The following is a 25,466-nucleotide window of genomic DNA, read 5'->3' as shown; positions in this document are numbered from 1 at the left end:
GAAGCCTTAAGAATGCAAACTATATTAAATGTACCAAATCAGAACTGTTTTATAGTAACTTAGGTACTATTTACCACATAGTGGCAAATGACGTTCTTCTATTTACCCAACAGCTGCGTCCCAGAGACTGCCCAAAGCACCCCAGAAGTTAATACACAGACAGACATGCAAATACAGAAAGATATTTACCATCTTCAGCACTACGCACTAATTCTTCTGGCTGATTATCTACTTTTGCTTGATCTGTTCAGAAGAAATTAACAAATGGTTAACATGGCTGACCCTTGGAGAGAAAAGAACAATGAGATTGTCCCTGGAAGCCCCCGGAGTTGGAAGCAATTAGTCAAGATGCAATGAGGGGTGCAACCAAGATGTCTTCCCCAAAATACTTTCTCTTTAGATTAGCTACTTGAGCCAGTGCCATAGCAGGAGCTCCCATTTCAGCCCGGATGCAGCTCACATCACTGCTGCACACAGACTCCCAAGGGTTAGAGGGTTAGTTCAGAGCAAGCAATCGGCCAGCAGCAGAAGAAAGCACGGGGCTGCAACAGCCTCTCTATTCTTCTGTAAAGGGTATGATGCTAGCCATGACTAACACCTTCCCAAACCCATGGTCATTAACAAATATTTGTGTGTGTGCATCATCATTCGCGTATGCCTCTGGGAGGCTTGCCTGGGAAGTCAACTGAAGAGATGTAACTGGGGACCAGCTGCTAAGTGGAATCTTGGCAGGCTAGTGTGAGAGTGGGTATCGGTATTTGGAAGGAAGCGTGCAGGAATACCCGTCAGCTGATGGTGATTTTTTTTTTTTTAACCCTATACGTTCCTGAGTACTTTAAAGCTGCACCATGGAAATAGCCCCATGTTTCACAGGCAAGAGGTTTGCTAAATTGGACAATTGTTCTGAGTTTTGTTTTGTTTTGTTTTTTTTGTTTTTTTCTTTTTCTCAGGGCCCATCACCAACATAAGGAAGAACAATCACGGCTGTCCAACAAAGGATTTGACTCGCCTTCTCTGGAAGCATTCAGGCAGATATGGGGGTTGGCCGCCTGTTGAGGAGGCTTTAGAGGGAATTCCTGCACTGGGGGGGAGGTTAAAACGGGTGATTTTTAAGATCCCTTCTAACCCTGAGATTCCAAGGTCCTTGGGATAGTTAGGACTACATTCCAAATTGGGAATACTGTCTTCAAATCCCTGGGAATCTGTGAATTTTAGGAAATGTTTGGTGGAGTGGCTTTTTCTTTTCTTTTTTTCCTTCTTAAATTCTGACTTTTTATTCTTAATTACAAATGCACAAAAAATATTCTAAACATAACAATGGCCAATTATCAATCATAGGAGTTTGGCAGTGGTTAACTTTTCACTTGATAATTTTTCTTATGACCATCTGCAATCCTAGAGGTGGATTTTAGCTTGAAAATAGCAAGAACAAAACCCCAAGAAGTCATGGTTTTAGTCCATTTGTCTAACACACAACTCTCTTGATATATTATGCTTTCTGTTAGTACTCAAGAAATCCTTCACCATTAAAGCAACTGCCAGTGGGGAATAGTGTACCTAAAGTCTTTCATGTTAAGTAGTTTTGGGCTTATAGTTCCAGTATCTAAAAGAAATGTGAACAGAATAGAAGGGATAAAAGAGAAAGCAAAGTCCTTGAAGCCAGGGACTAATTCAACTCTGTATCATGCAAAATTCACTGGACATCCAATGCCGTCATATATAATGTGGTCCCTTCATAAATGTTCTTGATAACAGCCTGTTAATTTTGAGTCCCAGATCTTCTGTGTAATACTAAACAAGTCATTTCACATTTCTGAGCTTCATTTTCCTCATCCTTAAATTTGGATAACAATAATCACCTCTCATAGGGTTGCTTGTGCTGGTTGAATGAGATAATACATGTAAAATTATTAGGTACATTTTGGCAAATGATATTCAATAAATGTTAGTTATAACTATTTTCACTAATCCTACTAGCTACCACAATCCTTTCAAACTTAGTGTACTTGAGAAACACTTAAACTGGGATTCTTCAATTAAAGGAAACCTAGTGTTTTAGTAACCAAATGTAATATATTATTTTATAAGCAAAGTTCCAGCCACTTTAGGTTGAGCCTCTTCAGCGCACTTTGGAAAGGTTATTTTCATCTGTTAACGGCCCCCATTAGGGGTTGTAGTGCACAACAGCATGCAGTGAGGCTACAGGAGAGCACATAGGCATTTTTAAGCTTAGATGGGGCATGAACAGTGAGGCAAACTTTATTCTCACTTGATGAATCTGATGAAATGTCTTCTAGACTTTTGGAAGGCATTTTCCTAGCGGCACTCCTTTCCAAAGTTTTCAAAACAGGACTGGGTTCTTCTTCTGAACCTGTTATAAAACAAAATCGATGAACACTGCACAATACCAAAAAAAAAAACCCTCTAACATACGGACATAGAAATGGTAGGTTGAAAAGAGACATTATGCTATGAGTTTCTCTACTTTAAGAAGCACTTATTTCACAGAAAAAAATAAAATTTCTCCACTAATATGCTCTTAAAAATAATTTACTGGTCAAGAAATATTTGCACATGTAAACCATATAGAAACAAGATTACTACATTAATAGAAATGTGATCTCTCAGTTGTTTACTCTTATTTTAGACATATGATTTGTCCTATGCCAGACATTGACTCTTCCCATTTAACATTCTAGCTTTTGAAGACAGCCATGAAATACTTCTAGGAGCATTAATAAAATTAATTCAAAACTGTGGAAGGCAGGATTCAGATGTTTAACATCTGTGTATAATTGGGTACACATATGAGTACATTCTCCAGATCGAAGGTTGTAGACTTTCTGGGTTTCATGATCTAGTACAATTTCCAATGAAATGTTGGGAAATAACATGGGAGGGAGGCCTCTATCATTTACTAATGCCATTATTTTATAAAAAGAATGGCTCCATCATGAATAAGCCTAAGTACTGACATTTATTACTGTTGTATTCTCAGTGCCTAGAACAGTGGCTGGAAATAAACACTTCAAAATATTTGCTGAATCAATGAGTGATTCGATTAAGGAATCCATCAATTTAAGAACCACTTCTCTAGACAATAATTTCCTGAAATATATTCCAGTTCTGCCTGGTACATTCCATGGCAAATGGATTCTAGATGAATTAGATTTGGATGTTCTCTGTTCAAATTTGAAACGTTCCTTACTGCAGACCTTCTCTATGCATAATGGCCCATCATTTCCAAAAGTATTTGACTACTGAACCTTTCATTTTTCCCAAAGGAGCATATTGAGGTATTGCTTAGTTAAGAGCTCAGTCACAAGTCAAATGTGTTAGCTTGCTCCCCCAAATTACAGTACCCTTATAGTAGGTTTCTCTTCATTTTTCACCCCACCCCTACTGCAATTTGTTTTAAAATAGTAACTTAGGTTAGAGTATATAAACCTAAATTAAAATCATGACTATATCATTTTATACTTCTTAATTGGCTTGTAATTCTAAAATGTCTCCTCTGGACTCTGTTTAGGTAATTTTTTTTTCTTTTCTTTTTTGAGATGAAGTCTCACTCTGTAGCCCAGGCTGGAGTGCAGTGGCGTGATCTTGGCTCACTGCAAGCTCCGCCTCCCGGGTTCACGCTATTCTCCCACCTCAGTCTCCCAAGTAGCTGGGACTACAGCTGCTGCCACCACGCCTGGCTAATTTTTTGTATTTTTTAGTAGAGATGGGGTTTCACTGTGTTAGCCAGGATGGTCTCGATCTCCTGACCTCATGATCTGCCCACCTCAGCCTCCCAAAGTGCTGGGATTACAGGTGTGAGCCACCGCGCCCGGCCTAGGTGACTATTTAACATTGCTTTTTTAGATAGGCTTTTTACTATTCAGTCAGTTAGGCTGGGATACACATTAGATGATAGTCTCTAACATAATTGCAAATTTGCAGGCGCTCCTCCTCCTGTGGCTCAGTTTACGCTAGCAACTCATGGGCAGTTTAATAATAGCCTACTTCAACAAGTTTAATATGCTGGCTTTATTCTTGCATATGTCTGGTTTTAGAGACTGATATTTCAATTTCTTTTTTTTTATTAACAACAAAATTTGTTAGAGGGGCTTCAACTTGACTGAATAGGATTAAAGGTGGATTCTTTGGTCGGTATTCAAGAAGAAACCCTATAGCTACTTATAAAATAATCCACACCTCCAAGTAAGTGACTTAGTAAAGCTTATCTATTTTCACTGGAACTAAAGGGAGCTAAACAAATGACAAATTCTACTAAACTACAAGGAAGGCAATCAACACCAGTTGTGCAACTTTGGTTAAAATGTCCCAGCCAGAAAACATTCTCTATCATTTCATCATTTTAATTGGGTAGCTTCTCATTCCTATTTGCTCTGGGGTTTCTCTGCTAAAATGTCCACATGTTGATTAAAGAGGAAACTGAGACAAGCCCTATGTTTTACAGCCTGGCCACCAAAACCAGTGCCCCCGCATCCATGTAGATGAATGTGGAGATCGATTCAGATCATCAACTTAGGCTGGAGCAAAAGAAATGTACCTGGCCAGGCAATGCCCTTAGGTGGCATCAGGTGAGTCATCTGGCCAAAGTCATACTCTAGAAAGGGAAGATTGTACAGATAATTGAAAATGAGAGGGAGAAAGTGGCAACAAAAATACCACAGCACAAGGTATCTGAGGGAAGGAAAGTTCCAGCCTTGTATTTTGTCCCTGGTATTTAGCCACCACTGTGGTAAGATATTGCTCCTAAATGGGAAATTTGTGCCCATCTGTGGCACTTTCTTGCCACAAATCTTACTAGACTTCTATAAAGAGTGCCAATTAAGGAAGAAATTCTAAATATTTCCAGGAGGAAAACTAGCTTAAATGTAGTAAAGATACTTTCTAAACTGAAAAAGTTATTTAAAAAGTATTTTTTGAAACCTAAAAATTCTATAGGTAGATTAATGACAAGTCAACTCAGACTCTGAAACAGCCTTATAGGAAAGTTGTTTTATGTAATGCATTTGATTAAAAAATATAAATAATTTTTTTAATTAAGAAAGGCTCAGGAACACAGAAGTGGTAAGAAGAATTTAGTACCATTTAAGAATATCAAATTAATGCCAATTAAAAAAAATATCATCCTTTACATCAGCATTCCATAAAGCAGACTCATTGTGAGTTAAAAATTTTTAAATGCTCACTGGAAGGATTTCTCCAGCTGTCTGCATTAGAACTGGTGTTTCCATCTGAAAACTCGGACTCAGAGAAACCTTCTTTTTCTTCCTCTTTCTCTTCTTTCTTACATGGCGATGCTAGAATCAATTCAACTTTACTTGTTTTTGTAGAGTTTTCTTTGTTCATCAGGAGAGGAATGGGTTGCCTATTTCTGGACACACTAATTGCTTCAGAAGCCCCTCCAAAGCCAGGTTCCTGAAAAGTCCCTTGTTGCCCTGCAACCCCACTTTCACTGTCCCTGTCCTCTGGGGGGTTTACAGTTTTAATCGTCTCTATTTCATGAACCACATAAAGTTGTGGGGTTCTAGGGATCTCAACTCCACTTTTGGAACCACAAAAATCTACCAATAAATCAGTCACATGTACGTCTCCTCCCAACATTTTATCACATTGGTTGACTTGAGATTCCAAACTACTACTTTTAGCCTTCATTTCAGAGGTCTGTGAGACTGCCCTGTAAAAATGGGGCACTGCCCCTAAGAACCTGGTCTGCTCTGACTGTGAAGACTCCTTCTTGTGCATTTCTTCTCTCACTGACACCTGGGGCTGATAAGGAGGAGCTTCAGTTATTTCTTTAAGAAGTTTCTCAAAACCAGCATCAAAAGCACTCTCAGTTATTAATGGAGCCTTGGCTTTTTCTACTGTTTCTTTTAATTCCTCAGGATGGAATTCAGAAGTGGCTTGCCTGGGCTCCTTTGTACTACCTATTAACTTTGATGCAGAAAGATTCCCTGTATCGCTTTCATATTTTAAGGGGAAGGTTTCAGTTGCTTCCTTCAGTAGTTTTTCTAAGCCAGCAATGAATTCGAGGGACTCTGATTTGGGTTGAATAATTGTTTCCCTCACAATTTCTTCCACTTCCTGAGGTAGGCCTTTGCCATATTGAGCAACAGTGGAACCAAATGAGCTAAGTGTCTGGTCTGATAGAAACATTTGAGCAGCTAAATAAGATCCAAGTTCATGAGTTTTATCAGGAACTACATTGGAGGAATAAAAATCCTTCCTGTCTGGAACTATGGTGTCCATCATAGTCCATGGTGATATCACTCCTGGGGGATTTAGGGGGCTACCTATTGCCTGTACTGCTTCAGGAAATTCTGGGTTCACTTCTCCAGGATGTACTTCCCTTCCAGCTGGATAACTTAACCATACTTCTCTATGCAGCTTCTGTAATGCAGCATTTACATCATTCAATACAGGTCTGGGTGGAAGAATGACTTTCTCTACAGTCTCTGAAATTTCCGTTTGAGAAGGGTGTGCCCTAGCCTGGGGAACAAGATGAGCATCTTGGGGAAAAAGCATATCTTGGGGAGGGTTGGCCACATCCCCAAAAGAACCCTTTCTGGAAAGCTGGGAAGTTGGATCCAATGGATAAGAATCTTCTGCAGCCATCTGAATCAAATTCTCTGTGTTTAGCTGGCACTCACCACTTTCAGCTTTCTTGGGGAGAGCTGTATTTCCAAAAGTTTCATCTCTCGCTGGAAAAGGAGCTACTATTTCTCTCTTATCAGCTGAAGTATTGTGACTCTGTTCTATCCCTTTTCCAAAAAATCTTCCCTCTTCCGGCTTAGAGTTGGTTCCAGTGATAACGGGTGCCAACTTGGTTTGCAAGGGAGAGGGTGAAGTTCCAGTTGCTTCCTTCAGGAGTTTGTCTAGACTAGCAGTCAAAGAGTTCCGTTTAACCTTTGGAGGAACTACTGTTTTGTCAACATGCTCATTAATGATCTTCTCAGGTCCTTTGACTTCTTCCTCAGTATCAGCAAAATCTGTTTTTTGACGCCATGTCCTATTTTCAGAAACATTTGGTTCAGGTACTTGTTTTCCATGAACTTTTCCACCAGAGGGTTGAACTGCTGGTGTTGAGGCTTCTGAAAGCAGTTTCTGCAAGCTGTCATTAAAAGTGTCTTTGTAGTCTTTAGACAAAACATTGGTTTTTACTATGGATTCTTGAATCTCTTGGTCTGAGTAATCCTTTTCTTCCTTAAACACTGGAGTAACAATCCCTTCCATATTCTTTTCCACGTTTTCCTTTGATGACTCATTTCCTCGCAACTGATGAGTATGCTTTCTAAGCAGACTCAAAGGAAATGTGGTCTCATCTGGTAGCACCTGGAGTATGCCCTTTGAATTTAATTTCTCCATTTCCTCTCTTGCCATAACTTTTTGTGGGCTTAGAAGCACCTCTGCTTCATGGGTATTTTTACCTGATAATTTAATGCCACTTAATTCCTTGTGTTTCTGCCTATTAAAAGGCGCAGAATTTTTTTGGCTTGCTGTGGTAATATTCTTGTCATTATTCTTACTGTTTAAATTAGCTTCTAAGTCCCAAAACTTTCTCAAATTCTCAAACTGAGAGGGATTATAGACCTGTTCCGCATTGGGTTCATCCATTCTTTCTTTTAGGGACATAACTTTAAAGTTGGCATTTGATTCACAAACTAGAGGTCTGTCTTTCTCCAAAGGAACATGTCGTTCACTCCCAACATTTGAGGGACGTTGCAGTGCTGGCAAAGTCATGTTTCTTCTAGAAGGCAAACTGTCTGCCATTGGTGATCTTTTTATAGGCTCATTTTTCTTATTCTGAAACAGAGACACTTTATCTGATTCCTCAGCTGAAAGATAGTTTCTGGATGGACCTGATATTTGTGGCTTGGTCTCTTTAGATTTATTTGGGGAATAAGAATTGGAGAGCTGGGATGCTTGATCATCCTCATCTAGGACCACTCGTTTGGGAATGACCTGATTATATTCACTCTGGTCTATAGATAGACTGTTCATGGATGATACACCCTGTGACTTCTGCACAGGCTGATATGCTTTAGCAGAAGGTTGTTCCTGGCTACATGAAGATGTGGGTTCTTTATGAGTTATCTTAGCAGCAGCTTTCTCTCCTTCCCAAAAGGATATTCTGTCACTCACTCTTTTGTATTTCTCTCTCTGCACTTGGTTCTTGGGAACCTCACCAGCTTCTTGCTGGAAATGGACCTCAGGCTTCTTCCAAGGAGAGCTGTTGTTGGCAACCCCAGGTGTTGACTTAATATTCTCTGGCTCTAAGGAAGCTTTCAGGATATAGGTATTTCCTCCTTTGCTCTTTCTCTCTGCTTTCATGTTATCTTTCAAACCTGGTTCTTTGACAATTGTTGAAGAGTCAAAATTCACTTCTGAGTGTCCTCTATTTTCTTCACGAGTGTGAAACTTGGGTTCTTCTTCACCCAAGTTGCCAATATTATTAGTGTTGCATGGAACTTGGTTTTCTGCATCAGATTCCTTGGGAATACTGTAGGAATAGTTCCTTTTTGGAGGAGATACCCCGTTCCCTTTTCCTATGCTTTTTGAATCTTGGCTATAGTCCATATTTTTGCTCCTTTGACTTGGGGTGCCATAGCTTTCAAATGGCAATATACATGGGCCTTCCTTTGGGGCGCCTTGTTGGGACAAATTCATGAATTTGGATTTGATATTCACATTAGCATCTTGGCAACTTTCAGAAACCAGCATATCTCCCTCTACTTGGAATGTTGAATCAGATCTCATAGGCTTTGATTCAATTTTGCTGGATGATAGGGTCTTCGAGCCATTTTCTTTTAAAGTAGTGTCATCTGTCACCAAGTCAAGAGCAACCTGTGATTTTGAGTCTGTTTTTTCTTTGGACTCTACTCCTCGGGGATGTTGGAGGAATGACTTATTGTCATCTGAATAAGAACTTCGGTTAAACCAGTCTAGAACTTTAAATATGGAATCATCAGTTGACTTCTTTATCTCAGTGGCATACGGACTAGAACGTGAAGATGTCTTAGCTTTTAGAGCCGAGAGAGGAGGGGGCTTACCTTGCTGATGGTCTCTAGAACTGCCACCTGGCACCTGAGACGGCTCAGGCTCAACACAATGAGACAGTTCATCTGCAACATAGAAATAATTTTCTAAATAAGAAAAGAGCATGCTTAAAGAACTGTTAATCATTCACATCATCTTCTTTATAAAAGCACTTTGTATTTGCACTTTCTATACCACTAGCTGTTTATAACAGCATTTTTCAGGGGTTAAAATGTAAGTTGTCCTAATTAAGGTATTCTACCAAAGGCGCCCTACGATAGTAAAGGAAAGGAATTGCAGAAACCAGGAAGTACAGGGTACAGACCTAACTGAAAAATTTCTTTGAAGTTCCTGGTTTATTTTAAAAATACATGTTAATTTTGCATTCTGTTTCATGTTACATTTTATTTTATTATTATTTGTTGAAATGGAGTCTCACTCTGCTGCCTAGGCCAGAGTGCAGTGGCAGGATCTCAGCTCACTGCAACCTCCTCCTCCCAGGTTCAAGCGATTCTTCTGCCTCAGCCTCCCAAATAACTGGGATTACCGACACGCACCACCAGTCCCAGCTAATTTTTGTATTTTTAGGAGAGACGGGGTTTCACCATATTGGCCAGGTTGGTCTCGAACTCCTGACCTCGTGATCCACCCACCTCAGCTTCCCAAAGTGCTGGGATTACAGTCGTGAGCCACCACACCCAGCTCCATGTTACATTTTAAATGTTAATTTTCTCTTACTCTTAAATCTTTGTATAAAACTAACACTCCAGGAAGATATGCCATGCCAATTTTATGACTTCACCCATCCCCTGGCACATATCATAAACTCTGGAGGAGGCCTAAATCCAGGTTTGAGAAGCACAGACTTAAGTGATTTCAGGAGTTAGAAAAAGAACTTTTAAATAAGACTAAACAAGGAATTTTATCCACAATATTTAAATGGGACAATGAGAATATTTCCATTCCTGGGCCTTATTCCTTATGTATTGAATGAGAAGAATTTCTGGAGATTGGGCACAGTAATCTTTACTAACAGCTATTCTAGTGACTGTTTTGCATACTGGAGTTTAAGAACTGTGTTTTCAAACCAACAAAGATCAAAAAGACAAAGAAGGGCATTACATAATGGTAAAGGAATCAACGCAACAAGGAGTGCTAACTATCCTAAATATGCATGCACCCGATACAGGAGCACTCAGATTCATAAAGCAAGTTCCTAGAGACCTACAAAGAGACTTAGACTCCCACACAATAATAGTAGGAGACTTTAACACCCAACTGTGATACAGAAAATTAACAAGGACATTCAGGATTTGAACTAAGCTCCGGATCAAGTGGACCTAATAGACATCTACAGAACTCTCCACCCCAAATCAACAGAATATACATTCTTCTCGGCACCACATCGCACTTATTGTAAAATTGACCACATAATTGGAAGTAAAACAGTCCTCAGCAAATGCAAAAGAATGGAAATCATAACAAACAGTCTCTCAGGCCACAGTGCAATCAAATTAGAACTCAGGATTAAGAAACTCACTCTAAACTGCACAACTAAATGGAGACTGAACAACTTGCTCCTGAATGACTAATGGGTAAACAACAAAATGAAGGCAGAAATAAATAAGTTCTTTGAAACCAATGAGAATAAAGACACAGCATTCCTAAATCTCTGGGACACAGCTAACGCAGTGTTTAGAGGGAAATTTATAGCACTAAATGCCCACAGGAGAAAGCGGGAAAGATCTAAAATCGACACCCTAACATCACAATTAGAATAACTGGAAAAGCAAGAGCAAACAAATTCAAAAGCTAGCAGAACACAAGAAATAACTAAAATGAGAGCAGAACTGAAGGAGATAGAGACATGAAAAACCCTTCAAAAAATCAATGAATCCAGGAACAGGTTCAGGTTTTTTGAAAAGATCAACAAAATAGATAGACCATTAGCCAGACTAATAAGAAAAGAGAGAAGAATCAAATAGACACAATAAAAAATGATAAAGGGGATATCACCACTGGTCCCACATAAATACAAACCACCATCAGAGAATACTATAAACACCTCTATGCAAATAAACTAGAAAATCTAGAAGAAATGGATACATTCCTGGACACGCACACCCTCCCAAGACTAAACCAGGAAGACATTGAATCCCTGAATAGACCAATAACAAGTTCAGAAATGAAGGCAGCAATTAATAGCCTACCAACCAACAAAAGCCCAGGACCAGATGGATTCACAGATGAATTCTACCAGAGGTATAAAGAGAAGCTGGTACCATTCCTTCCAAAACTATCCCAAAAAATAGAAAAAGAGGGACTCCTCCCTAATTCATTTTGTGACGCCAACATCAACCTGATACCAAAACCTGGCAGAGACAACACAAAAAAAGAAAATTTCAGACCAATATCCCTGATGAACATTGATGCAAAAATTCTCAATAAAATACTGGGAAACTGAATCCAGCAGCACATCAAAAAGCTTATCCACCATGATCAAGTGGGCTTCATCCCTGGGATGCAAGGCTGCTTCAACACATGCAAATCAATAAATGTAATCCATTACATAAACAGAACCAATAACAAAAATCACATGATTATCTCAATAGATGCAGAACAGGCCTTCAAAAAAATTCAACAGCCCTTCTTGCTAAAAACTCTCAATAAACTAGGTATCAGTGGAATGTATGTCAAAATAATAAAAGCTGTTTATGACAAACCCATAGCCAATATCACACTGAATGGGCAAAAGCTGGAAGCATTCTCTTTGAAAGCCGGCACAAGACAAGGATGCCCTCTCTCACCACTCCTATTCAACATAGTATTGGAAGTTCAGGCCAGGACAGTCAGGCAAGAGAAAGAAATAAACCGTATTCAAAGAGGAAGAGGGGAAGTCAAATTGTCTCTTTTTGCAGATGACATGATTGTATATTTAGAAAACCTCATTGTCTCAGCCCAAAATCTCCTTAAGCTGATAAGCAACTTCAGCAAAGTCTCAGGATACAAAATCAATGTGCACAAAACACAAGCATTCCTATATACCAAAAATAGAAAGCCAAATCATGAGTGAACTCCCATTCACAATTGCTACAAAGAGAATAAAATACTTAAGAATACAATTTACAAGGGGTGTGAAGGAGCTCTTCAAGAAGAACTACAAACCACTGCTCAAGATATTAAGAGGACACAAACAAATGGAAAAGCATTCCATGCCCGTGGATAGGAAGAATCAATGAATATCATGAAAACAGCCATACTGCCCAAAGTAATTTATAGATTCAATGCTATCCCCATCAAGCTACCACTGACTTTCATCACAGAATTAGAGAAAACTTTAAATTTCATATGGAACCAAAAAATAGGTTGCATAGCCAACACATTCCTAAGCAAAAAGAACAAAGCTGGAGGCATCATGCTACCTGACTTCAAACTATACTACAAGGCTACTGTAACCAAAACAGCATGGTACTGGTAACAAAACAGAGATATAGACCAATGGGACAGAAAAGAGGTCTCAGAAATAATGCCACACATCTACAACAATCTGACCTTTGACAAACCTGACAAAAACAACCAATGGGGAAAGGATTCCCTATTTAATAAATGGTGTTGGGTAAACTGGCTAGCTATATGCAGAAAACTGAAACTGGATCCCTTCCTTGCACCTTATACAAAAATTAACTCAACATGGATTAAAGACTTAAACATAAGGCCTAAAACCATAAAAACTCTAGAAGAAAACCTAGGCAGTACCACTTAGGATATAGGCACAGGCAAAGACTTCACAATTAAAACACCAAAAGCAATGGCAACAAAAGTCAAAATTGACAAACAGGATCTAATTAAACTAAAGTGTTTCTGCACAGCAAAAGAAACTATCATCAGAGTGAACAGGCAACCTACAGAATGGGAGAAAATTTTTGCAATCTATCCATCTGACAAAGGGCTAATATTCAGAATCTACAGGGAATTTAAACAAATTTACAAGAAAAAAAACAACCCCATCGAAAAGTAGGCGAAGGATATGAACAGACACTTCTCAAAAGAAGACATTTATGTGGCCAACAAACATGATAAAAAGCTCATTATCACTGATCATTACAGAAATGCCAATCAAAACCACAATGAGATACCATCTCACGCCAGTTAGAATGTCAATCATTAAAAAGTCAGAAAACAACCAATGCTGGAGAGGACATGGAGAAATAGGAATGCTTTTACATTGTTGTTGGGAGTGTAAATTAGTTCAACCATTGTGGAAGACAGTGTGGTGATTCCTCAAGGATCTAGAACCAGAAATACCATTTCACCAAGCAATCCCATTACTGGGTATATACCTAAAGTATTATAAATCATTCTACTATAAAGACACATGCACATGTGTGTTTACTGCAGCACTGTCCACAATAGTAGAGACTTGGAACCAACCCAAATGTCTATCAATGTTAGACTGGAAAAAGGAAATGTGGTACATACACAGCATGGAATACTATGCTGCCACAGAAAAGGATGAGTTCATGTTCTTTGCAGGGACATGGATGAAGCTGGAAACCATCATTCTCAGCAAACTATCACAAGATCAGAAAACCAAACACCACATGTTCTCACTCATAAGTGGAAGTTCAACAATGAGCACACACGGACACAAGGAGGGAAACATCACACACCAGGGCCTGTTGGGATGTGGCAGGCTAGGGGAGGGACTGCATTAGGAGAAATACCTAATGTAGGTGATGGGTTGATGGGTGCAGCAAACCACCATGGCACGTGTATACCTTGTAACAAACCTGCACGTTCTTCACATGTATCCCAGAACTTAAAGTATATTTTTTTAAAAATTTTAAAAAAAACAAACTTGATTGTTGCTATTGTGAATTATCCTGACTATAAAGAAACTATCATAGGGTCGGATGCAGGCTTATTGAAGATGGCAGAGGGTACACAGCATGGCTTTTTCTATTGTTTCTGTTTTTCTAAAAAACCATAAGAAATTATGATCATAAAACTTTATGATCATATAGATGTAAAAGTAATTTGAGTCATCCCCTGAGAGTGGCAAGACCTTCAAGACAAGGCTAGTTAGCAGGGAAAAGCAGTACCCTCCTTGCCTCTCAACTCATACCAGCTGAAAAAGAAAGTGCCTTTAGAGCTTTGAAAGCCTAAGAACAAATGGCTGGAGGCCTGAGCAGGCCAAAGTCTGACACTTTTGCATAGTAAGGCCTCAAAGTCTAGTTTCCCATCCTTTGACACTAAGAAAGTGAAAGTTCTCTTGAGATTACAAAAGAAACCAAAGTTTGCTAAAACTGTAATTAATAAATTTGCATTAGGTGAGTAATAATATATTTACTCTGTACCAAGGTATTAGCTAATGAAAGTAATTCTTTCTTGCTCTATTCCACCTTGATTTAACTAAAAACATTGTCATTTGTTTAAATAATTGATATGGTTATATATATATTAGGGTAAAGCATAATGGGCCAGAAACTGTGCTATCCTGGTTACTTTTAGTTATTGGTGATTGAGAAATAAACAAGAGGTATAAACATTTCCAGTGGCATCTGTCTGAACTGTAGATAGAATGCCTAGAAGGTTAAATTGGGCTTCTATAGGACTAGCTGGCCTGGGCATTCCAAGCCCACTGAGTTTTTATAATCTAGTAGTGACAACTCTCTTACCAGCAGGGCTTCTGGGTAATACAGATTCAAGTCTTGTTAATTCTGATGATTTATCTTTGTGTTCATCGATGGTTGGTGAATTCTCCATGGACTGTGGTCTTGCAGCTAAAACTTCTGAATGAGAATGGAGCCCATTAATTGGAAAAGAACCAGAAGTCACTGGCTGATGTGTTTCACTTTTTGATACATTTGGGCTTGAGGCTGATTGATGAAAAAGCAAAGACCTTCCGTATTGAGAAGGCTTAGGGTCACTCTGAAACTCTTCTGTGTCCCCTGCATCTTCTGTTCCATTTTTCAACCTGTCAGATTCTAAAACACTAAATTCTCCTACTTCCCGGCCATGGATTAGCCCAGGACTCTGTGGAAGCTCATCCTTCACTGCAGAGAATCTCACATGCTTTAATGGCTCCAGGGAGTTTGGGGAAGAGCTGTCTTCTAAAGAATGCTCCTTCTCAGAAATTCTCTCATGGATGGTTAGGCCAGGTGACACAATTTTGCTTTTGGGTTCAAAGTTGTGATTATAACGAAGGGTTTCTGAGTCTGTGCTACTGGAACTGGAGTTGCGCTTGAGGATCCCTCTCGGAGCCCCTCTCGCTTTCAGGGAGTCTGTCCTTTGTCTAGGAAAAGACTGGCTATCATCTTTGTTTAAATCAGTTGATTTGTAGATCATCTTCCTGGCTTTGGGGATTGGAGCTTTGATTTGGGATCCATTTGAAAGGCCTGGCACAGTCTGCTTTGATTTCTCTAACTTTTGGATTGAAGTATCTGTGATAGTTGACTTTTCTTTTGACTCTGACAATTCATCTGAAAATTAAAACACAGTAAGTGATATATCATATGGAGAGTAATACATAATTTAAAATACCTGTCATAAACTTAACCTACACTTAGTAAAACTATTAAAATATTAAAGACAGTAAAGTAGGTAGCATAAGTACAGGCCTAATGTGAAAAGCCTTTAAAAATTCATGTATTGGAGCACAGAGGACTTTTAAGGCACTGAAACTACTCTATGATACTACAATGGTGGCCACACACTATTACACATTTGTCAAAACCCACAGAATGTACAACGCTAAGAGTGAACGCCGACGTAAACGATGTACTTTGGGTGACAGTGATGTCTCGGTGTGGTTCATCAGTTGTAACAAATGCACCATTCTCATGGGGAATGTTGATAATGAAGGAGGTTATGCCTGTGTAGGGAGAGGGTGTACATGGAAAATGTCTGTATCTTTTGCTCAATATTGTGAACCTAAAACTGCTCTAAAAAATAACATCTATTTGAAAAATCATGTATAAACTTCATTGCACTGTACATTTAAGATTACTGTGCTTTATACGGTTTGTGATATTTTATACCCAATACAGAAAGTATTTTTAGGAATGAAAAGAAAATTTCTCAAAAGAGGCTTAAAGAAAAACATAGAAGTCACTTAAATTCACCTGCAGAAATCAGAAAAGGAAATTCAATTAAAATAAAAATAAACCCCATTACCTAAAACAAAATTTATTTTTGTCAAAAAGTTAAAAACAGGCCAAGCGCAGCGGTTCACACCTGTAATCCCAGCACATTGGGAAGCCAAGATGGGTGGATCACTTGAGTCCAGGAGTTTGAGACCAGCCTGGCCAAAAGGGTGAAACCTCATCTCTACTAAAAATACAAAAATTAGGCAGGCATGATAGTGCAAGCCTGTAGTCCCAGCTACTCAGGAGGCTGAGGCACAAGAAGCCCTTGAACCCGGGAGGCAGAGGTTGCAGTGAGCGGAGATTGCACCACTGCACTCCAGCCTGGGCAACAGAGACAAGACCCATTGCCAAAAAAAAAAAAAAAAAAAAAGTTAAAAATAAACATATAATATGTTCCAGTGATTTTTTTTCTACAAAATATGTTATGTAATACAAAACATGCCCAATGGAAAGTATATTAATATTCAAACATGCTAGTTGAAAACCCCAACTCCACTGTTCATTAATTTTCTACCCCTAACCACTCTTTAATGCTTGTGGAATCTTCTTCAAGTTGCTTTTGAGGAGATTTGAAATGTTTAGCATTTCCTTTTAATGGTATGTAAAAATGATAATATTCCATAGCAGGCTGACTTACATCAATGAAGCCACAAACATGATCAAATGCTAGTGGGCTGCTGGGCTGAGAATTACAGATTAGAGGATCATAACATTGTCAACAGGATTTTTCTTCTTGAGGCAAGCCCTTTTAAACAGAACTTTGTGAGCACACAGTAGGCATCCAAAAAATACTGTTAAGTGGAAGACTGAATGTCTTGGGTCAAAAAAATCTCCCAATTTACTGATGAGGGAATCCAAGACACGATGGAGGTCACATAACAAGTCACAGCTCTGAGACTGGAATGTGTGAGCTATCAGTTTCTAAAATTTCTGCTTCCTCTCCCTCAGGAAGGAAACCAACAAGCATAGTAAAATAAGAAAACCATCAGGACTTTTCACTTTCTCTTGGAAGTTATTTGAGTGAAAGGAACTCTGAGAATTTCCCTTTGTCCACAGATAACAAAGATAAAAATATCAAGTTCATAAAAATAATATTTACCCCCTTTTGAAGTCTGAAATAAACCAGTTCTTCCATTTTTTGACTGTTCGTTTTTAGTTTGTTGTGACGAGTGACCTTCTGGCAACTTGGAGCTATTAAATGGATTCTTCCTCTGCTGGGGACAAATATTGTTTATTAAACTTATTTTAAATGTCATGACAACAACTCAGTGTTGGCAAATGCCTATTATCTGCAATTTTGATAGTTTTATCCCATAAACTCCATTATTTGGCATGTTTGAAAAACAGTTGTCCTGATTAATCTGCTTAGCACAGAATTACCACATATGCCATATAAAAATTATATAAAATATATGCAAACCCAGAGTCCTACAAAGTTAGCTCAGAATCAGGCACTTAAATCAAAAGCCCACATTTTACAGGTGAAAAAACTTGGCCCTGGATATAGCAAAGACCAGATCAAGGTCAAAAGAAACTTGGGTCTGTAATCAGGTCAGAGTCCCACCAGTGCTGCTTCTACCATGCCAGACTCTCAGTCTGCTAGATCACAGCTGTACAAAATACAACTGTAACTGTAATTGACCTTTCCTAAAGATTTTGAAGACATTTTAGATATCTTGAAGTGCTTCACAGTCATTATTATTATTGTCAATTCTAATGATAAAAATGGTATCAATAGAGGTTTTAAAAATTAATATAGGACTCAATAACAATGTTTACTGTCTACAGTTTTATAAATTAGCAATTCTCTCCCAGAAGCAGATCTCTAACAGAGATTTAGGAAGCTATGCATAGGAATATAGGAATAAGGACTGACATGGAACTAACAAGCCTTATTCCAAACGCTAAAAAGCAGCAGCAGCACCAAATAGCTTTAGACTTTTTACCCTCTAGGGCAAGAAATCTGGGTCTTCAGCAATGCAGTGACCAATCCACTTTTTCCACCATGAGAGTGACTTCTTAAACTAAATAGTAAAAATTACCTGTGTTTGGTACCAAAAAACTGTTCTACAAAATTCTCTTTGTGGTGCTTTGACACAATGAGGAAAAATGGCATTCCTAACAAATAGAGATTTTCAAAATCTGGGCTCAGTCTACCTTCTCTGGAGACACATTTGGTTTCTTTGTATTTTCCTGGGACATATCAATCACAGTGGAAGCTGGATTTACCACACTGGAACTGCAAAAGAAACAATAATTCAGAGAATAAAACCTCACCTTTTGAGGAATCATAAATTACGCCTCTGAAGAGGAAAGCTATCAGCAGGCTAGGAGAAGAAGCTGGTACGGAGGAATAAGAAGGATTCTCTAGAGAATGATTCCCTATCCCAGGGACAGGACAGCGCCAGAGTGAGGGTAAGGCAAGAGTGAGTGGACACAAGTGAGGTGGGCAGGCTCCCTCCAGAACCACCATACCCTTGGCTATTGAGTGAAAAGAGCAAAAGAGGGTCATGGAGGCCCTGGCTGTGGAGAGGAACAACCTGCTCAGACTTCCTGCTCCAGTGGCCTTGCCTCAGGCACAGGAGGTGAAGTCGCTATTGGCTGAAGCCTTCGTGTCCTGTTACACCACCAGTTCTCTCAGTGGCATCACAGAGTCAGGAGCTGGGAAAATACCTTAGTTTGTGGAGGTTGGGGGAAGATTCCTGCTTTTCCCCACGAAGCAAGGAACCAAAGTCCTGGAGAGGAGAGGAGCAATTTGCCCCCAAGGCCACAGAACCTCTACCAAGATTATTGTCACTAAAACCATGGGCTAGATGTTCCTGCAGCCTCATTTCTTTTCTTTATCTCTGTACTTCAATTGCTATTTTTACACAATTACTCCCAAGGAAAGGTTGAGCTCTTGAGGAAGTCATTCTTCCTTTCATTACTCTCCTCATTGTTCCAGAAAGGCATTATAGCAGATGAGCAGAAGGATATAAAATACAACCTGATTACATAGAGGCAAGAAAGGGTGAGACAGAGGATGGGAGGGAAAGGGGAGGGAACAGAACAGGAATGTATAATGGAGCCAGAATTAAGGCTAATAGACACATTACAGGAGTCCTCCATTCCTGTAATAGGTGTGCACAAACTTGAATCAAGCTATCTAGCAACAGAAGTGAAAAAAGAAACCTAGTCACTGATATAATTCAGTCTCTATACGATAAAAACAACCAATAGCTCAGAACCAGAAAGCAATTTCTATTGAGTGTCATTTTTAGAAGCCAGTGGGTGATATGAGGAACAACATCCCTATCGCCGATGCTATGCTCAGTTTCTCAGAGTGTTCTGCATAATCTTCCTTAGTAAATAAAGCAGTCACATAATCAGAAGACCTGAGTCAAGTGCTGATGGTTGGGGGTCTCTATGGCACACCCATCTTTTCCCACCATCTTACTCCATTCCCCTTCCCACTCACCAAGCCCAAAGGATAAGCAAAATGTCTATATCCTTCTCCCTCTGCTCCCTGGAATTCCAGTTCCTGTGCCTCCAGGCCACCAGCCTCAACAGCCCATATTGCATATCAGTCCCTACCTCCTAGAGATGAGGTCTCTCCCTTACTGAGCTGTATCTAGCTATGTATTTCACGTCTACTATGTAACCTCTTCTGTGTATACATATCTTACCTTGCATAGTAAAGTGGGAGATCCCTCAAGAGTATCTCAAACATCTTTCTATCCCCTGCAGTGCCTTGCACAGTGCCTGGTACATAACTGGTGAATGGCTAAATAAATGAAGGCCAATTGAGCCAGTGCCAGCAGAAGTAGCCACAGATAGTAGGCAGGAGGCTGGCTTTTTTTTTTTAATCCACAATATTTGCCAAACTACGGTGAGGCAGATTATTTAGGTATTAAACAAAATGCCTGTTTGTGCTATTCAGAAAGAAAAAGAGAGGAAGAAACAAAACTGTCAGAACACATAGTCAGACACTAAAATACTAGAAACACACAGGATATATTGGGTTACCTTGTGGTTGGGATAGGGACAAATTGGGATGAGGGTGAGATACTCCGTTAAAGTTTACAGTCTGCTTAACAGGAAAAAGTTAAAACAAGAGTCTTATTGCCTCAAATTTTGTCTGAAAATGCAGCTACTTCCTAGTAGCTTTGTTTCTCTCAAGGGATACTATAATATTTTGCTTGTCTGTCTTTTATTGGGCAATTAGTACCGCAATCATCTTATTCTCAATTGATCTTTGCATCATCTCTATGAGTTATCTATCATTTTATCTATCATTCTCTCCATCTCACTTATGAAAAAACTAAGGTTCACAGAGATTAAGTAACCTGCTTGATGTCACAAAATTGGGAAAAGAGAGCTGGGGATTTGAACTCAGGTGTGTCTGACTCCAAAGACAATCATGGTAATGGTTAGGCTATACTGCCTCTGGTTTCTTGCATTAAAGCAGTGGTTTGTGGCAACAGAACTGGAGGCAAGTCTGGGTGATTCTTCCCTCCTGGGGACTCCCACATCTGTCTCTTCTTTTCTACCTCTACTGACACCTCCTTTATTTGTGTCAACCCTATTGGCCTGACATCTGGCTTCCTGACTCCCAAGTTCCACTCTCCTAAACCATTCTACATTCTACCACCATGCTGGGATGGTCCAAAATGCAACTTTAATGGTGTCTTTCTTCTGTTCCTTACCTTTGCAGGATCCTCAAGACCTGTGGAATGAAGTCTGAACTCCTCAGCAAGGTACTGGAGACCATCCACCATCTGTCCCAATACACTTTCCTATTCTTCCTTTCTGTTGACCCTTCATGCCAAACAAAATGGTCAATCTACTTACTGCCTGGGAAACTCACCTGACTTTGCTATTTCCACTTAACCTATTCCCCAGTCCCTCCCTGTGAGTGTTTTCTTTTTGCTTTCTTTGTCTACCCAAATCGTCCCTATCCTCTTCATGTGCAGTCCAAATCTTACCTCTTGTATCAACCAGGCTAGGAGTATGTCTCTCTTGCCTCAGTTATTGCAGCACATTTTATTGGCACTTTGAATTAGGAATTTCCTTTCTTCCTGGCACTATTTGCTATCATTTGGTCATATTTTCATAAATAGGTGCATTATTTTTCCTAAGAGAATACAGAATACAGCCAGATACTGTGTCTTCTGTTTCTTAGAATTCCTCTCAGAGGGTAGTAGACTGTGTCCTGAACATAAAAGATACTCAATACATTCCACATGATAAGATTTTTAAACTATGAAGCAAGCCAAATTCCACACCCTGCGTTCTGTAACTTTCTTCCCTCAGGCACTCTTCAAAAAAGGACCTGCAACATTAGAAGCAGCACTAAGACAGAATTAGTTTACTTTGTTAAGGGTGCCCCTCCTAAAAGCATCTTCATTCTAATACAAGTCTTTGAAATCTTAACTAAAAAGAATAAATAACATCAGGTACTGTGGAAGGGCCACTGGGGGAAGAAGTTTTACAGCTGTCTTAAAATTATACCACACAGGCAGCTGCCTGCTATATCCAGCCACAAAGTGCTTCTACGCACGTGCAGCCAGTCATTCTCTCTAGAACAGTTAAAAATAATGGCAGATATGCCTTTTTCTGAGGTTTTCTTTTTTGGTTTAAATGTTGTTTACAGAACCAGAACCAAATTCTACAAGTGTTGTTGACTTGTTTTTTGTTGTTTTAATCTCTCCCTTTGTACTGTGAGTTCCTTGAGGGCTCAAGCTGCGTCTCATCCCCAGCACCCAGAACTGTGCTGGACATGTTGGCACTTAATGAAGCATGAACAAATGAGCAAACAAATGAAGAGATGGCTCAGGGATGGAGTGAGGGAAGCAAATTAGAAAATATCTTATGTGAAGCCCTTCAAGTCAGTATTTCTTTAAGTAAAATATTATCTGTGAGTATACACAGTTCTCCAGTGTTCCCACAGTTCAGGCTACAGAGTTATTGAACGCAGATATAAAAGTATGAGGCATTTTTACGTCACAGTGAAACTATTCTTACTTCAACTGATATGAGTAAATCTGAGATCTTATAGGATTAAGAAGAATTATTTTAAGAGCTCAATATAAATGACTTTGTAGGCCAGGCCTCCAAGAAATGAAATCTTCACATTACTAGATTTGCTATCAATCCCAGGAAAAAGTATCAGATGCATTATCTCAGATTGACTCATCTCTACCCTGCCTTTGGGAGCAAGCTAAGTACCTTACACTCATCTTAATACTAGGGGTAAACGCAATAGCTAATCCTTCTGGGAGAGGGAAATTAATATCTACTAAAGACTTTCAGGAAAAAGAGCATTGTGCTGGAAAACTAAGAGCTAAAGATGTGTCTGTAATTGATTGGTTCTTTTCAACAGAGGGTAAGAAGGAGACTGGTGTCAGAAGCATCCCTAAGGCACAGGCAATGAAGCACAAAGACTTACCAAATAGTGTTTTAATTCTACCAAAAACAAAGTTAGGTGGAAATGCATAGTTTTGCTTGCAAGGAAATTTATCATTTTCTTGCCATTTTACAGGTAAGTGCCCAGAAGAAAGCCTGTCAATGCCATGGACTGAAATACCACAGTGAAGGGTTTATCTTGTTCTCCCTGAACTCATTTGGGAGACATTCTCTAGAGATGTTTGATTACTAGACATTACAAACCTGTGCAGCAGCCAAGCGCCCTTACAAGCCAAGGAGGAGGTGTGGCCACACAGAGGTTTATAGGCTACCTCCTGCTGTCTAGTTCTCCATCTTGAATGCTCTTCTGTCACAGCTATGCAAATCTGAGACGGCCCTCAAATTCTCCTCTATTTTTCTATAATCTCCAGGGCTCATGGGGACACTTCTGAAGTGAGAGCTTCTTAGTAAAACCAGAACAGGCCTACTTTGATAGTCAGGAAACATTACATCTCATTTATGGACAGGGTTCTGACCTTTATGGGATGAGTCTTCATTCTGTACTCCCCACCTAGGCTCAGCCGCGTCCTGTGGATTACTGTGTACATATTCAACAGTTATTTTCTGTTGTTGGGGGCGCACAATGTGCTATCAGCATATGGTTCATGGACCAGTGCCCATCCATGAACTGTTTGTCACTGGTTCATAATGAGATAAGTACAGAAATGGAGGCTATGTGCTGAAGAACTATTTATAGCAAACATGATCAATGGGCTTATCTTTGCATGCCACTGTTGTTTTCTGTATTTCATTTTTCTAGTATTCATTCTCATTATATTTTACAAAAGATATCAATCTGTGATTATTAGAAATAAAAACTTTAAAATGAAACAAAACTAGTCCTTTACTACAAAGGGTTTATGAAGTGCTGGTCCAACCAGCAATGCCCACCTGAAAAGTCTGTAACCAGAACTAGAAATGTGAGCATTCAGCGTTTTCCTTTTGCTACTCCAGAACAAGCCTTATTTTCTTCTCCCCTGCTCATAAACCTCTCTGCTTCCTTGTGCTCCAGGTGCAAACAAAGGTGAGCTCAGAAAGAATGCAGGCAGCTGCCAATGCTTGACTACATGCTGGGTATCCACAGTGTTTTACTTCTTCATGTGTGAAATAAAATTCTGTGACCCCACAGAATTGTGCCCACAACAGAAAGAAAGATGTTGCAACAGAGCATATTAGCAAAACTCCAGAAACTACAATAACCAGCCTATTACCTTACACTCCCCAACTTCTGACTCCTGGCTAAGAAAATATTGACAGGTACTGAGTCATTCTATTAAAGTTCACTTAGTCTAAAAGTACAGGCCCCAAAATACACTTAACACACCCAGTTCACAAAGGTTAAAGTATAGGTAAGAAACATTGCAGGAACTTGATACTGAGTAAGGTAGTAGTTTCTAATATTGAAAGGAAGTAAAAAATAGCTCATTCTAACTTTCTGGATAATTACCACCCATGGTATGTGTTACAGGATTGGCCTTTAATGAGCAAAGCATCCTGAATATGTCTAACATCTTTATTCTTGCCTTCTCAACCATACTTCATCCATGTAATAAAAACAATTTTCATGCCACGGGAAAATGGTCGATTTTCTTTCTTCCTGAGAAATGCTGAGTGATTCCCATGCCCTGTTTCATTTAATTTCACTATATCCTGGTGAGGCAATTCTGTTCTGATTTACAGATGAGACCTGAAAGACTTGCCTGAAGTCACACAAGGAATGCAGAAAATAATGGAGATGCTAATCTTGAATGCTATGTTACTAGCCTCAAGTTGAGGAAGAGTGGGAGAATACCCACCAGCCCTATGGTTCATGAAGAAAAAGTTAGGCTATGAGGGCAATGGTACCTCTGTCCCTCAGGCCCATTAAGATAGAATAAGTTCCTAGAAGGATGGAAAGTCTGACCCAGATAAAATGGGGCAATGAGCTATTTGTCTCTGATGCTCCCAAATCATCTCCTTTCCCCTTCTGTGGCACCTGCTCCCTCCTCACTCAGTCGGTCAGTGTTCTAGTGCTCCCCAGTCCCCATCAAAGCCAACTCTTAAGAGCATCTCTCAGCCCCTTGGTGGTAAATATAAATAACTATGTTCTCTCTCTTTGGGTTTCTTTAACATGGTAATATTTTAGGTCTCATATTTCTTTATGAAGGAAGGCCTTCATTCCATTAGACAGACTATAGGCAGGTGGCAAGTAGGGAGTCACCCAGGGGAACAGAATAGTGTGTCCTTCGCACTCTTTCCTGGGCTTCCTGAAATATCTTGTACGTAGGCAAGAGCTCATGCTTCCATTTGTTGAGCACTTATTACATGCTAATGGCCTGCAGTGGGAATTCTATATTCACTAGCTAATTAAATTCTCAGTAATTCTTCTAGCAAACTATCAATATTATTATTCCCATTTTAAAGCTGAGGAAATAAAAGTCCAAGGAGTTAAGTCAGTACTACTGCAAGGTCACATTATCAATTAGTGACTACTATTAAGGTGTTTTATCCCCAGCCAAGATGTACAGATACAAAAGAAAATTACAAATAGTTCCAGAGAGGAAACAGTGCAGCCTGGCACTCATGGGAAACAAAATGATCCCCTTTCCAAATGGGAAACAGATAAATAAAGGGTAACCTTAGAGTACCCATAGAGCCAGTATTCCAATATCCACGTGACATATCTTTACTAATATTTGACTTTAAAATTCCTATTGGTACTTATATCATATACCCTCCCTGACACCTATAAACTATGCTAGAAATATCTCCATTCTCAGGTGTTTCAGCCTTGGACCCTGATTCAGTGACATCCCACCAGTAAATTCATCAACTTCATCCCAGTTA

The 25,466-nt window shown here is 39.4% G+C and overlaps 1 protein-coding gene across 10 annotated transcripts in view; it reads right to left on the bottom strand.

The window, feature by feature from the left end:
* Positions 1 to 25,466, bottom strand: part of SYTL2 (synaptotagmin-like 2) — a 120,926-nt gene that overhangs the window by 24,832 nt on the left and 70,628 nt on the right. For 2 of the 10 annotated variants that reach the window (XM_011938505.1, XM_011938507.1), the window contains 6 exons: positions 18,354 to 18,435; positions 17,296 to 17,407; positions 14,727 to 15,530; positions 9,063 to 9,134; positions 2,270 to 2,371; positions 190 to 243 (listed from right to left, as the gene is read on the bottom strand). In XM_011938505.1, coding sequence (XP_011793895.1) covers positions 190 to 243; positions 2,270 to 2,371; positions 9,063 to 9,134; positions 14,727 to 15,530; positions 17,296 to 17,407; positions 18,354 to 18,435 — 1,226 coding nt within the window. Of the gene's footprint in view, positions 1 to 189; positions 774 to 2,269; positions 2,372 to 5,201; positions 9,196 to 14,726; positions 15,531 to 17,295; positions 17,411 to 18,353; positions 18,436 to 25,466 lie in introns of those variants that run through there. The other 8 variants (XM_011938502.1, XM_011938503.1, XM_011938508.1 and 5 more) reach the window with 5 other exon arrangements.

Source organism: Colobus angolensis, unplaced genomic scaffold, assembly GCF_000951035.1.
Source record: "Colobus angolensis palliatus isolate OR3802 unplaced genomic scaffold, Cang.pa_1.0 Scaffold174, whole genome shotgun sequence".
Lineage (NCBI taxonomy): Eukaryota > Metazoa > Chordata > Mammalia > Primates > Cercopithecidae > Colobus > Colobus angolensis.
The sequence above is the reverse complement of the archived record's forward strand: the minus strand, read 5'-3'. Positions and strand labels throughout refer to the sequence as shown.